At 43.3% G+C, this 14,367-nt stretch overlaps 1 protein-coding gene across 1 annotated transcript in view; it reads right to left on the bottom strand.

The window, feature by feature from the left end:
• paip1 (poly(A) binding protein interacting protein 1) overlaps positions 1-14,367 on the bottom strand; it is a 46,282-nt gene that overhangs the window by 27,825 nt on the left and 4,090 nt on the right. Inside the window, exons 2-3 of the mRNA XM_041186278.1 lie at positions 6,027-6,190; positions 709-912 (exon numbers count right to left, since the gene is read on the bottom strand). Coding sequence (XP_041042212.1) covers positions 709-912; positions 6,027-6,190 — 368 coding nt within the window. The remainder of the gene's footprint in view (positions 1-708; positions 913-6,026; positions 6,191-14,367) is intronic.

Raw genomic sequence — 14,367 nt, 5'->3', positions numbered from 1 at the left:
TGCCTAAGGTTCAACAATCGAGTGGATGGGTTGTACACCCACCAAAAAGGTCCTCACCTTTTGTTTGTGTTTCGAGTCACTATTGTCCTATAATTCTACTTCATAAACTAATGCAGGAAGGGTGTGGAATAAAGCAGTTTACAAATCAAACCCAATATCTTGCCTACCATTAACTTAGTACACTTTTGGAGAGATTGAAGGAGTACAGAGTAAGACTGAGATTGTCCCCATCACAAGGGAGTTCCCACTGTTACACTCCTGGGTCCTGTTACCCAGCTCAGGACATTGGCCGCAAAAAGCAAGCAACCTTACCAATAGGGGGAGCAACTTCATCACTGAACGTGATTACATTGTTAGCACTTTGCATTTGAATCAACATTAAAAAAATGCCAAGAATCTCATAACTAAAGTAATCGCACCATAAAGAGGTGCGAATAGCTCAGTGGAGCAGCTTGAAAACCTGACTTTATCTAAACAACGACCACAACCATCTTGCCAGAGGCTAGTCATGGCTTCAAAAACTTTTTAGAAATTGCACAAATATAGTCTCACAACGTCACCTGTGCACAGTGAATTGACATACACATACACACTATAACATCCACAATATTTCATACGTGTATCTTCATCCCCTATCCGCACGCACCCCCCCCCCCCCCCCCCCAAAAACAAGTATCGCTCACTCAAACACACATTGGTAAATCTCACCTGCTGGTAGATTATTTCCACCACTTCTTGTAGTGCTTCGTCAGTGTTGACCCAGCCATTCATCATCTCCGTGAATTGCACAATCTCCAGCTCAAAGCTACCAGGATGAGAGGTTAGGAGACTCAGAAAATCATGGAGATAATCAGCAAGTGAGAGGTCAGAGGGTATTTCAAATTCCACAAATGTCTCGTCTGGCACTGCTTTCTGTTGAGAGACCGGGGCAGAGACACATATCAGATAAAGCAGAGAGAGGGGAAAGTTAAAGGTGATAAGCTGAGACACTTGGGACGCTGCTTTCTGAGGAAGTCATAAGCGTACGAATATAGGGATTCCTTCTGCTTTGTTTTCTTTCAGTCAGTGAAAGCAATTGGGTATGAAGGTTCTCCCAAGTATAAACAGGAACTATCATCTGGCAAAACACAAAAGATGTGGGCTCTGTGTCTGCTGTTGAATGAACCTCTGCAGCTCCAAATAAAGCAAATATAGAGGAGGTGAAGGCACTCTGGGTCTCTGCATTCCACAGCAAAGCCAGGCATGCCTTAGGAAGTCAGGGTTGGAGGCAGCAAAGCAAAGCACAGGGATCAATCTCAAAACAGGAAGTAAGGAACTCGAAAAAGGGAGAAAGATTCTTTCTTTTTTTTAAACCAGAAACTTATCACACGGAATTTAGAAAAACAATTAAGGTCTCTGGCATCAGAGAGAAGCATGGTGCAGTACCAAGCAAAAACAGAACTTCAATTCTCACCATGATGCTCCAAGTGCCTATTTCTCAATCTCACACATCATTGGAGGAACTTGCAGTGGGAAGGGGAGGATCCAGTCATCGTGATCCATGTAGGTACCAACGACATGGGCTGGACAAGGAAAGAGGTTCTGCATAGTCAGTATGAGGACCTAGGTACTAAATTAAGCAGAACTTCAAAGGTAATAATTTCTGGACGAGTGTTCTTGCAAATCATATAACTAGGGAAGGAGAGAGGGCTTTAAACTAAACAAGGGGGCTGAGAGATCAAGCTTCAGTAGATAGAGCAAATTAAGGTGTAGATTCAAGGCAGGAGAGCATAACAGCAATATGGGATATGAGGGTCATAGAATAGCAGGAAGGAACAGAGATAAAACCTAAGAATACACCAGTGGTCATGACTAGATGTTACAAAGATAACAAAAAGACAAAACTAAAGGCTCTATATCTGAATGCGCACAGCGCTCAAAGTAAATGAAATGATGGTGCACATTGAAGTAAATAAATATGATCTGATGGCCATTAGAGACATTGCTGCAAGATGACAAGGATTGGGTCCTGAATATTGAGAGGTATATGACATTCAAGAAGAATAGGAAGCTACATAAAGGTGGGAGGGTAGCACTGTTGATCAAGGATGGAATTGGTGCAATAGAGATGACCTTGGTTCAGGAAATCAGAATGTAGAATCGGTTTGGGTGGAGATGGGGAAAGAAGTCACTAGTGGAAGTGGTCTACACGCCCCTTAACAGTAATCATAATGTAGGTCAAAGTATACAAGGAGAAATATTGGGTGAGAGAGATAAATGGACGGCAATAATCATGGGTTATTTTAATCTACATATAAACTGAAAAAATCAGTTTGGCAGTAGTAGCCTGGATGAGGAGTTCATAGAATGCTTTTGAGATAGTTTCTGAGAGCAGCACATTCTGGAAGCAACCAGTGAGCAAGTTATATTGTGTAATTGTGGTACTGTGTAATATGACAGGATTATGACCTCAGGGTAAAGGGAAACAATGCCCACAACATGACTGAACTTTTCATCCATTTTGAAAGGGAGAAGAGTGGGTCTAAGATTAGTACTTTAAACTTAAATAAGGGCAACTATGTGGGCATGAAAGCTGAGCTAGCTAAAGTGAACTGGGATACAAGGCTAGGGGATAGATCAACAGAGAAGCAGTGGCAGACCTTCAGGGACTATTTCAAAATAAATATATTCCTAGTATAAAGAAAAATTCTAAGGGAGGACCCACCACCCATGGTTAACTAAAGAAGTTAAGGAAAGCATCAAACTTAAAGCAAAAGCATATAACTGCACAAAGATGAGTGGCAGGTCAGATTATTGGTCAGAATATAAAGAACGGCAGAGAATTCATCTGAGAAGCAGCGATAAACCAGGAAATGGAAGTGGGGGAGGAAGTCAGGAAAATTACAGTCACCAGAGAAGTGGTACTGAGTAAATTGTTGGAGCTGTGGGCTGACAAGAGCCTGGGTCCTGATGGACTTCATCCTAGGGTCTTAAAAGAAGTGTCTAGTGAGGTAGTTGATGCATTGGTTTTAATTTTCCAAAATTCCCTAGCTTTGGGTAAGGTCCCAATAGATTGGAAGATAGCAAATGGAACTCCATTATTCAAAAAGGGAGGCAGAAAACAGGAAACCACAGGCTAGTTAGCTTAACATCTGTCATAAGGAAAATGTTAGAGCTATTATTAAAGAAATTATAGCAAGGCACTTGGATAAGCTCAAGGTCATCAGGTAGAGTCAACATGATTTTGTGAAAGGGAAATTGTGTTTAACCAACTTATTGGAGTTCTTTGAAGAAGTAACATATGCTGTGGATAAAGGGGAACTAGTGAATGTACTGTACTTAGATTTCCAGAAGGCATTTGTAAAAGTGCCACATTAAAGCTCATTGGCATGGATAGATTGGCTTGCTAACAAGAAGCAGAGAGTAAGCAAAATGGGGTCTATTTCAGGTTGGCAATATGTAATGAGTGGAGTGCCACAGAGATCAGTGCTGGGACCTCAATTGTTTACAATTTATATAAATTACTTGGATGATGGGATGGTTGCCAAATTTGCTGATGACATGAAGATAGGTAGGAAAGTAAGCTGTGAAGAGGGCATAAAGAGGCTACAAAAAGATGTAGGTAGGTTAAGTGAATGGGCAGAGATCAGGCAAATGGGGTATAATGTGGGAAAATGTGAAATTGTCCATTTTGGCAGGAAGAATAAAAGAACATATTATCTAAATGCTGAGAGTTTTAGAAAAAGCAATTATGTTGGACACAATGTATTCTTTGTATTAAGAACTAACTTTTGTAACAAGGTGAGACTAGTTTTGTAACTGTATAATCTTTTTAGACTTTATTATTCAAGACTATGTATTAATTGAATGTATAAAGAGACATTACTACCTTACATTTTAAAAATTGATTACTGCTATGCGCTTATATTTTACAAACATACTGCATAACTTTTAAATATTAGTACTTTGCAATCTTTTGTATTAGGCCTACATAGTTTAAGGTTATAAGCAACTTTTCCAAATCATCCTTTTGTTTAAAAAGTAAAGTAACTCATTCCGATTACCAACAACCACAGAGTGAAAAACATCACCTAGCAGATGGCCTGCAAAGACATTATTGATAAGAGTTCTGATTTACTGAGGAACCTGTAGCAATTAAGCAAAGTCTGAGACGATGAGCTCAGGAGGACATGATGGCATGCCTCCCCTATCCTAAACAAATGGTCAAAGGAAGATATAAAACACCCTTATGTCTTAGCAAGAAGTTATTAAAATCACAGAAATAAACTCTAGTTAGAAGTGATAGCAATTGACGACCATCACCCTTGGGGCCAATAACAGACTGAGCACGCACCCCTTAGGCCAATCAGAATACAATATCATTGATCACGCTGTGGGTTGTGGCTTGCAAGAGTTAATAAGCAACAGCTTTCACTGACCAGCGCGCAATGAATTTGAAACTGAGGACTGCTTGTCAGCTGAAAGCAGAAGATCAGAAGCCAGGGAGAGAGGGAAAGAGAGAAGACTGAGCGTTGACCTGCGCCCAAAGCTGAACCGGAAAGCAAGAACCATAAAAGTATGCCTGTAAAGTCGTTGCCCTGCTGTGATAAGTATTAGCTTATCACTTATTAAAGTTTCCTGAATTACTTCACTAAACTGTCTCCTGTTGCCTGAATGGTTAAAGTCTCAAATGAACAAAATTGGAATTTAGGTTCAAAAGAAGTTACACCACTGGACTATCAATCCAAATTTAGTCTAATGCTCTGGGGGCATAGGTTCAAATCCCACAGTAGCAGCTGGTGGAATTTAAATGCAATTAATTTTTTAAAAATGGAATATAAAACTAGTCTCAGTAATGACCATTAAACTACTGATTGCTGTAAAAACTCATCTGGTTCACGAATGTCCTTAAGGGAGAGAAATCTGCCATGCTTTCTCGATCTGACCTACATTTGACTCGAGGCCAAGAGCAATGCGGTCAACTCTTAACTGCCCTCTGAAATGTCCCTCAGGGCTATTAGGGATGGCCAACAAATGCTGCTCTTGCCAGCGACACCCACATCCCATGAAAGGATTAAAAAACACTATCTCATCAAATATTCCCAGGGAAGGTCCAGCAGGGGTTTAGATACAGAGTAAAGCTCCCTCTACACTGTGCCCATCAAACACTCCCAGGACAGGTACAGCACGGGGTTAGATACAGAGTAAAGCTCCCTCTACACTATCCCCATCAAACACTCCCAGGACAGGTACAGCACGGGGTTAGATACAGAGTAAAGCTCCCTCTACACTGTCCCCATCAAACACTCCCAGGACAGGCACAGCACGGAGGTTGATACAGAGTAAAGCTCCCTCTACACTGTCCCCATCAAACACTCCCAGGACAGGCACAGCACGGGGTTAGATAGAGCGTAAAGCTCCCTCTACACTGTCCCCATTAAACACTCCCAGGACAGGTACAGCACAGGGTTAGATACAGAGTAAAGCTCCTTCTACATTGTCCTCATCAAACACTCCCAGGACAGGTACAGCACAGGGTTAGATACAGAGTAAAGCTCCTTCTATACTGTTCCCATCAAACACTCCCAGGACAGGTACAGCACAGGGTTAGATACAGGATACACAATGGACCTTCACAGCAATCAGACTGGACACAATTCAACACAGATCACAGGAGATCTAAGGTCTGGACAAATTCTTCACCATTCCCCACTATTACTTTTGACATTTCAATAAAACAACCTGATGAATTAGAAAGGTAAGTACTAATAGCATGAGCCGAATTAGCCTTCAGCTGATTCTGAGAGCCTGTTGGCTGGATCAGGGACCATATTGCCAGGGATGGGCAAGATCACCAAGTCATTTTTGCCACAGGTCAAGAGACCTTGCCTGTCCATGACATGTCACTCAGTGAACTTAACACTCCAGCCTAGGACCAACCAGGAGCAACAAATAAAACAAAGTTAGAAGCAACTGAACAATATTTAATCTTGTAATGCTTTCAGCAGGAGAAATTTTACTAAACTATACCTTCTCTCCATACTCACCGACGGCACAAAGCCTGGTGGGTAGAACTCTGGTGCACTTGCTGATAGTTTCGATTGGATGGTGACTACTTCCACCCTCTGTGGTTTAACCATGGCAGTGTTTGTGCTGTGAGGCAGATACTGGTCGTGAGATCCCAAAGCCGTCTGCCCTCGGCTGTTGCTATCTGGAAAATTACAAAAAGAAAAATCTGTCTTGATTTTTTTCCGCTCCTCCTTCCTTCCTCCACCTCCAGCATCCCAAAAATAATTCTCCACCAAAATTTCTCACTTCCACTCAACGGACAGAGGATTCTCCACCAGGGTCCAGTTCACGTATGTCTGATCTTTAGCCTGTGAGCTAACTGGCTGTGCACATGAAGGCTCAAGGGACAGCTAGAAAGCTTCAGTGTTCCTGGTCACCTGCAAATATCTCAACTGGCTGACGCTAACATATCCTGGTGTTCTGATTCAGGATTTACCCAACAATAACCTGTATCTAAAACCCCCTATAACATAATAAAATGACCCAAGGGTGCTTCACAAGAACATTATAAAACAAAATGCAACACAGGGCCATGAAAGGGGGCAGGAGAGCCAATGAAGGATCCTTCGAAACCACCCCCCCTCCCCAACTCTGAATAAAAAGATTGATCAGGACAAAATAGGCAATGAGAGGGGAAAAGTGCAACCAGGGGCAAAGGAGGGGCCTGGACTATGAGAGACAGGCTTCCAAGACTAAATGTTAAATAATACAGGAGCCATTTCAACCACACTTGAAAAGCTCCACACAGTACAACTAAACCCCTCACATGGAGCATTTTGAACGAGATGACAGCTCCAGAGTGAAAGGTGAGTACAAGCATCTGATTTTCCTTTGCTTAGGCTTCACAGCCAATGGGTAAAGATTCTGGCATACAGGAATTGTCAATATGTTCCGAGGCAAGTGTAGGAAAGAACATAGGAATTGCTGGACAGAAATAGATCAAGTCCATCCAGTTCTCCTTCTACCATGCTGGTAGTCAGTTGAAGAACGCAATAGAGTTACTGACTAATCACAATCAATCTCTATCAATTAGTCCAAAGTTCCCAGTTCCACCCAATGAAGTTGATCGAATGTGATCAGAAACAGTCAAACTTTAACCTCTGGCATGAGGGAATGTAATTTCTCAGATTAATTCACTTACTCTGGAACAGTTATCCCCTCACTCTAACACAAAGCATACTTCTGGAGGAAACTTTTCCTTGTTTTGTATTCCTCTCAAAGATCTTGGACCATGTATCTTCTGAGGCTAAAGGTGACCTGTCCTCATTTCTCTGCCAATGCAACCCTCCTCTCAGTTACTTTGGTGGGTGAGGTGGGATGAAGGGAGATGCACTTAAAGCTGGTGTCAATCCTCCCTCCATCCTATAGGAAGATGCCTGGCTTCCAAATCAGCAGCTCCTTAAACTAGAAACTGAGTAATAGTGGCAGAGCAGGTAAAACCCATATCCCTATGGCGCTTTGCAGTGGTTGTCCCAAAAGGAAGCCGTAACATTGCACTAAAAACAGAAAGTGCTGGAAATACTCAGCAAGTTGAGCAACATCTGTGGAGAGAGAAAAAGTTTCTGATCAAGGGCCTTTCTTCAGAACATCCCAAAGGCTAGTCAAGCAACAGCCGAGCATAGTCATACTCACAGCATCATACCTTAAAACCAATGTCCCAGTCACCAACATCACCATCAACATGTCCTGCAAGTGGGACAGAGCCAGCTGAAGTGGTGGCACAATGGAAAACAGTCAGGAGGGAAATGCCCTGGGAATCCTCAACATTGACTTTGGACCCCATGAAGTCTCATGGCATCAGGTCAAAAACAGGCAAGGAAACCTTCTACTGATTACCACCTACCTCCCTTCCTCAGCTGATGAATCAGTACTCCTCTGTGTTGACCGCCACTTGGAGGAAGCACTAAGGGTGACAGAGTGTACTCTGGGAGGGGGGACTTTAATGTCCATTACCAAGGGTGGCTCGGTAGCACCACTCTTGGCCAAGTTCTTAAGGGCATAGCTGCCAGACTGGGCTTGTGGTAGGTGGTGAGGGACCCAACATGAAGGAAAAACTGACGAGGTCTTGTCCTCACCAATCTACATGCTGCAGATGCATCCGTTCATGACAGCATAGGTACAAGTGATGAGCACACACCCCTTGTGAAGGCAAAGTCCTATCTTCACAGAGCATACCCTCCATTGTGTTGTTGCACCACCACTGCACTAAATGGGATAGATTCGGAACAGTCCTAGAAGCTCAAAACAAGGCATTCATGAGACACCACAGGCCATCAGCTGCAGCATAATTGTATATAACAATTGGCAATATCATGGCCCAGCATATTCCTCATTCTATTATTACCATCAAGCCAGGAATCAACCCTGGTTCAATGAAAAGTGCAGGAGGGCATGCCTAAAAATGAGGTGTCAACCTGGTGAAGCACTTAAAGCTACAACACAGGGCTACTTGCGTGCCAAACAGCAAAAGCAGCAAGTGATAGGCAGAGCTAAGCAATCCCACAACCAATGGATCAGATCAAAGTTCTGCAGTCCAGCCACAATCAGTCACGAATGGTGGTGGGCAATTAAACAACAGGAGGAGGGGCCTCCACCAATATCCCCACCCTCAAAGATGGGAGAACCCAGCACATCAGTGCAAAGACAAGTTTGAAGCATTTGCAGCCATCTTCAGCCAGAAGTGCTAAATGGTTGATCCATCTTGGCCTCCTTCTGAGGTCCCAAGCATCAAGGGTGCCAAACTCCAGCCAATACAATTCACTCCACGTGATATGAAGAAATGGCTGAAGAAACTGGATACTGCAAAGGCTATGGGCCCTGACAAAATTCCAACAATTGTGCTCCCTAGCCAAGCTATTCCAGGACAGCCGCAACACTGGCATCCACCTGACAATTTAGAAAACTGCCCAGGTATAGCCTGCCCACAAAAAGCAGGACAAATCTAATCTGGTCAATTATTGCCCATCAGCACTCTCTTGATCATCCAAGTGATGAAAGGTGTCATTGACAGTGCTATCAAGCAGCACTTACACAGCAATAACTGGCTCACCTGCTCAGTTTGGTTTCTACCAAGGCCACTCAGCTCCTAGTCCTTCTAACATCAGCTTTTCTTTATCTAAAGCTGCTATTATTTTGTATACCTCTATCAAACCTCTCCTCAATCTCCTTCGCCCCAAGAAAAACAACCCAAGCTTTTCCAACTTAACCTTGTATATAGAATCTCTCATCTCTGGAACCATTCTGGTAAATTCCCTCTGTGCCCTCTCAGAGACCCTCATCTTTTCTAAAGTGTGGCGACCAAAACTAGACACAATACTCCAGCTGGGCCTAAACAGAGCTTTTGTGAAGAACTTCCCTGCTTTTATACTCAATGCCTATTTATGAAGCACAAGATCCCATGTTTTCTGCTAACTATTCTCTCAACATGTCCTGCCACCTTCAAAGATCGATGGACATGAATCCCCAGGTCCCTCGTCGCTATACACTATTAGAATTGTGCTATTAAATTTATGTTGCCTCTCCCCTTACCTTCTGCCGAAGGGCATCACTTCACAACTTCTTCGCATTGAATTCAATCTGCCAATTGTCTGCCCATTCTGTTAGCCTATGTCCTGTTGTAGTTCATTGGTGTCATCCGACTGTTTGCCATTCCTCCAAGTTTGGTATCATGGGCAAATTGGGTATTTTACTCTGCATTCCAATATTCAAGTAAATATCTATGGTCCTAGCACTGACTATTAAGGAACACCACTGTCTATCATCCTCCAGTCTGAATAACAATCATTTACCACGACAATATTTGGTCCAAGAGGAGACTGACCCTCCGATTTCATAAGTGTCAATTTTGTTAACCAGCCTGTTATGTGTTACGTTGTTAAATAGTTCTTAAAATCTACAGAGACAACATGCACCACATCCCAGTCAGCTTTCCCTCAACCGTGTCCGGCCCATCTCCCGCGCATCCGCCCTCACGCCTTCTCCTCCCTCCCAGAAACATGATAGGGTCCCCCTTGTCCTTACTTATCACTCCACCAGCCTCCGCATTCAAAGGATCATCCTCCGTCATTTCTGCCAACTCCAGCATGATGCCAGCACCAAACACATCTTCCCTTCACCCCCCCTATCGGCATTCCGTAGGGATCGCTCCCTCCAGGACACCCTGGTCCACTCCTCCATCACCCCCTACTCCTCAACCCCCTCCTATGGCACAACCCCATGCCCACGCAAAAGATGCAACACCTGCCCCTTCACTTCCTCTCTCCTCACCGTCCAAGGGCCCAAACACTCCTTTCAAGTGAAGCAGCATTTCACTTGCATTTCCCCTAACTTAGTCTACTGCATTCATTGCTCCCAATGCAGTCTCCTCTACATTGGAGAGACCAAACGTAAACTGGGCGACCGCTTTGCAGAACACCTTTGGTCTGTCTGCAAGAAAGACCCAAGCCATTTTAATACTCCACCCTGCTCTCTTGCCCACATGTCTGTCCTTGGCTTGCTGCATTGTTCCAGCGAAGCCCAACGCAAACTGGAGGAACAGCACCTCATCTTCCGAGTAGGCACTTTACAGCCTTCCGGACTGAATATTGAATTCAACAACTTTAGATCTTGAACTCCCTCCTCCATCCCCACCCCCTTTCCGTTTCTTTCCCCTTCCTTTTGTTTTTTCCAATAATTTATATAGATTTTACTTTTCCCACCTATTTCCATTATTTTTAAATCTATATCTTTTATGTCCTGTTAGCCTTTCCACCCCACCCCCACTAGAGCTGTACTTTGAGTGTCCTGCCATCCATTCTTAATTAGCACATTCGTTTAGATAATATCACCACCTTCAACACCTCTTTGTTCTTCTGTCTGTGACATCTTTTGATTATCTGCTCCTATCACTGCTTGCTTGTCCCTACAACCACAGCCGCCACCCCCACTTCTCTCCCCCCACCCTAAAACAGCTTATATTTCACCCCTCTCCTAATAATCACTCTGTTCTGTTGAAGGGTCATGAGGACTCGAAACCTCAACTCTTTTCTTCTCCGCCAATGCTGCCAGAGCTGCTGAGTTTTTCCAGGTAATTCTGTTTTTGTTTTGGATTTCCAGCATCCGCAGTTTTTTGTTTTTAGCTTTCCTTGTTACTTCATCAAAAATTAAGTTAATCAAACACAATCTACCTTTCACAAATTCCTGCTGGCTTTCCTTAACTCAAACCTCTCCAGGTGCCTGTTAATTATTTCCCTGTTTATTGCTTCTAAAATTTATTCACCACTGATGTAAAACTGACTGGCCTGTAGCTACTAGGACTCTCCTGGCTTATACCCTTGGAAAAGGGTGTCGCATTTGCCACTTTCAAATCCTTTGGCACCTCCCTCATATCTAGTGAAGTCTGGAAAAGTATGCCAAGTCCTTCCACTATTTCCACTTCCTTTAGCATCCTGGGATGCAAGCCATCCAGTCCAGGCAACTACTCTAGAAGCATAAGCAGCCCTTTTTAGAACATCTTGCCTCGCAATTTTCACCCCATTCATTACCTCAATAAATATTTTGTCAGCAACTCTTCCTTAGTAAACATCAATACAAAGTGCTCATTAGGTATTCTAGCCTTGTCCTGCACCTCTAAGCATAAATCACTTTCTCTGTCCTCAATTGGCCTCACCCATCGCTTGCTATTTACATGCCAGAAGACAACTTATGTTAATTGCCATTCCATTCTCATATTCCCTTCTTGCCAGTCTTATTTTTCTCTTTACTTCCCCTCTCAACTTACTGTATTTTGCCTAGTTGTCACTTGAGGAATTCAACGGACGTGCAGTGCATACTCTCCTTTTGTTCCATTTCATCATATTCTCTATCGCCATCATTATCAAAGGAACCTTGGCTTTGGTTCCCTACCCTTTCCTCTTGTGGGAATGTACTGACCCTGAAGCATCTCTTCCCATTGTTCATTAGCTTTTCCTGTCAGTCTTTGGTTCCATTTTACCTTGGCTACATCCCTCTCATCCCTTTGAAGTTAGCCCTCTTCCAATTTAGAAGTGCTTTAGACTGCTCCTTATTCATTTGTTCCAGGGGCACAGAGCTTGCAAATTTACTCTCTTTTAGTGCGCTACTCGTCAGCTTGCCAACTTACATAATCAGTCACATAGATTTCATAAACAAAAAAAACTCAAAATATTCCAACAATGCTTTCCAATGCTGCACCATTAGCTCCTCAGGTTGCACCCCCAACAATCCTATCTACCCCCAGCCCACGGAGGAACATCGCTCAAACTTCTCTTCCTCTAGATTCTATTCTTAACTGACATTCTCTCCAGATATCCATACAACATCCAGCTCCACCGTGCACCACCTCCGCACTCCACGGCTCAGCGTAATCGGATTGCTTGTCTGACATTCCACTCTTGGGTGAGCTAGTTTCCTTCAGTTAAGCAGTGGGAAGAATGAAGCCATCATCTTGGGTCCCTGCCACAAATTCCACAACATGAAACTGGCTCTGTTCTTCTAGCCAAGGTTGAATCAGTTTGTGAGCAACCTTGGTGTGCTATTTGACCCTGAGCTGTAAGTATGGCCCGAGCAGAAAGAGCATGGGTGCAACGTCACCCTACACCCTAGCGTGGAATCATAGAACCGTTACAGATTAGAAAGAGATCATTTGGGCCATCGTGTCCGGGCCGGCTCTCTCTAAGAGCTACTCAGCTAGCCCCACTCTTCTGTAGCCCTGCAAATCTTCTCTTCAGATAATTATCCAATTCCCCTTTGAAAGCCTCAAGTGATTCTGCCTCCATCAGGCGGGCAGGTGGTGAACTCTCAATCCTAACCACTAGTTGCACAAAGAGATTTTCTTCATCTCTCTTTGGTTCTTTTGCCAACTTTAAAATTGGTGTCCTCTGATTCTTCACCCTTCCACCAACAGGAACAATTTTCCCTGTCCAGGCCCTAGATCATCTTAAAACACCTCTCTGCAGTCTCCCTGAAGAGAACAGCCTCAATTTCACAAATCTCCCCATATAACTGAAGCTTTTCATCCCTGGAACCATTCTCGTAAATCTTTTCTGCATCCACTCCGATGACTCTGCATCCCTTCTGAAGTTTGGTGCCCAAAATTAGACCCAATACACTAATTGATCCCAAAGCAGTTCTGTAAAAGTTCATCATGACTTTCTAGCTTTTGTACTCTGTGCCACTACTTAGAAAGCATGGGACCCCCTATGCCTTATGAACCGCTTTCTCGACCTGCCTTGCCACCTTCAAATAATTGTGCACATATACCCTGGGTCCCTCTGCTCCTGCATCCCCTTTAGAACTGTGTCCTTTGTTTTATATTGCCTTTCCACATTCTTCCTACCAAAATGTTTCATTTCACATTTCTCTGCATTAAATTTCATCTGCCACGTGCCCAACCATTCCACCAGCTGATATTCTCTTGAAGTCGATCATTATTCTCCTCTCAGTCCACAATACTTCCAGGTTTTGAGCCACTTGCAAATTTTGAAATTGTGCCCTGCACTCTTAAATCTAGTTCATCAACACCGATCAAGAAAAGCTGCAGTCCTCATATTGATCCCTTCTTCCAATCCGAAAAACAACCATTCACCATTACTTTCTGTTTCCTGTCACTCAGCCAACTTTGTATCCCTGCTGCCACTGTCCCTTTTATTCTATGGGTTTTAACTTTGCTGACAAGCCTATTATGTGGTACTTTATCAAACAATGTATTTTCCATGGAAACCTTCTAGACTCAACTACTGCAATGTTCTTGTGCCATCCACCCCCTCTGTAAACTTTAAAATTCCTCTGCCTGTACCCTATCCCACAATATGTCCCACCTATCGCTCAAATCCTCACTGACATACATCTGCTCCTAGCCCTCCAATTTAAATTTCACAATCTAATATTAAACATCTTTATATCTTAATCTTCAGGGGATGGTGGCAGAGTGGTAATGTCACTCGGCTAGTAATCGAGACCCCCAGGCTTAGGTTCAAATCCCAAAATGGCAGTTGGTGGAATTTACTAAAATAAATTCTGGAATTGAAAGCTAGCCTCAATAATGCTCACCATGGAGCTAACATTAATTCTCAAAAAAAAAAACTTCTGGTTCACTAAAAGACTTTAGGGAAGGAAATCTACCATCCTTACATGGTCTGGCCTACATGTGACTCCAAACCCACAGCAATGTGGCTGACTCTTAACTGTCCTTTGAAATAACCTAGCATGCCACTCAGTTCATGGGTAATTAGGGATGGGCAACAAATGCTGGCCTTGCCAGCGAAGCCCACAGCCCATGAAAGAATAAAGAAAATAAAAACTCATACCATATCTACCACTCCC

The sequence above is a fragment of the Carcharodon carcharias genome, chromosome 4, assembly GCF_017639515.1.
Source record: "Carcharodon carcharias isolate sCarCar2 chromosome 4, sCarCar2.pri, whole genome shotgun sequence".
In the NCBI taxonomy this organism is placed as follows: domain Eukaryota; kingdom Metazoa; phylum Chordata; class Chondrichthyes; order Lamniformes; family Lamnidae; genus Carcharodon; species Carcharodon carcharias.
Note: the sequence above shows the minus strand (reverse complement) of the source record. Positions and strands in the feature narration are given on the sequence as shown.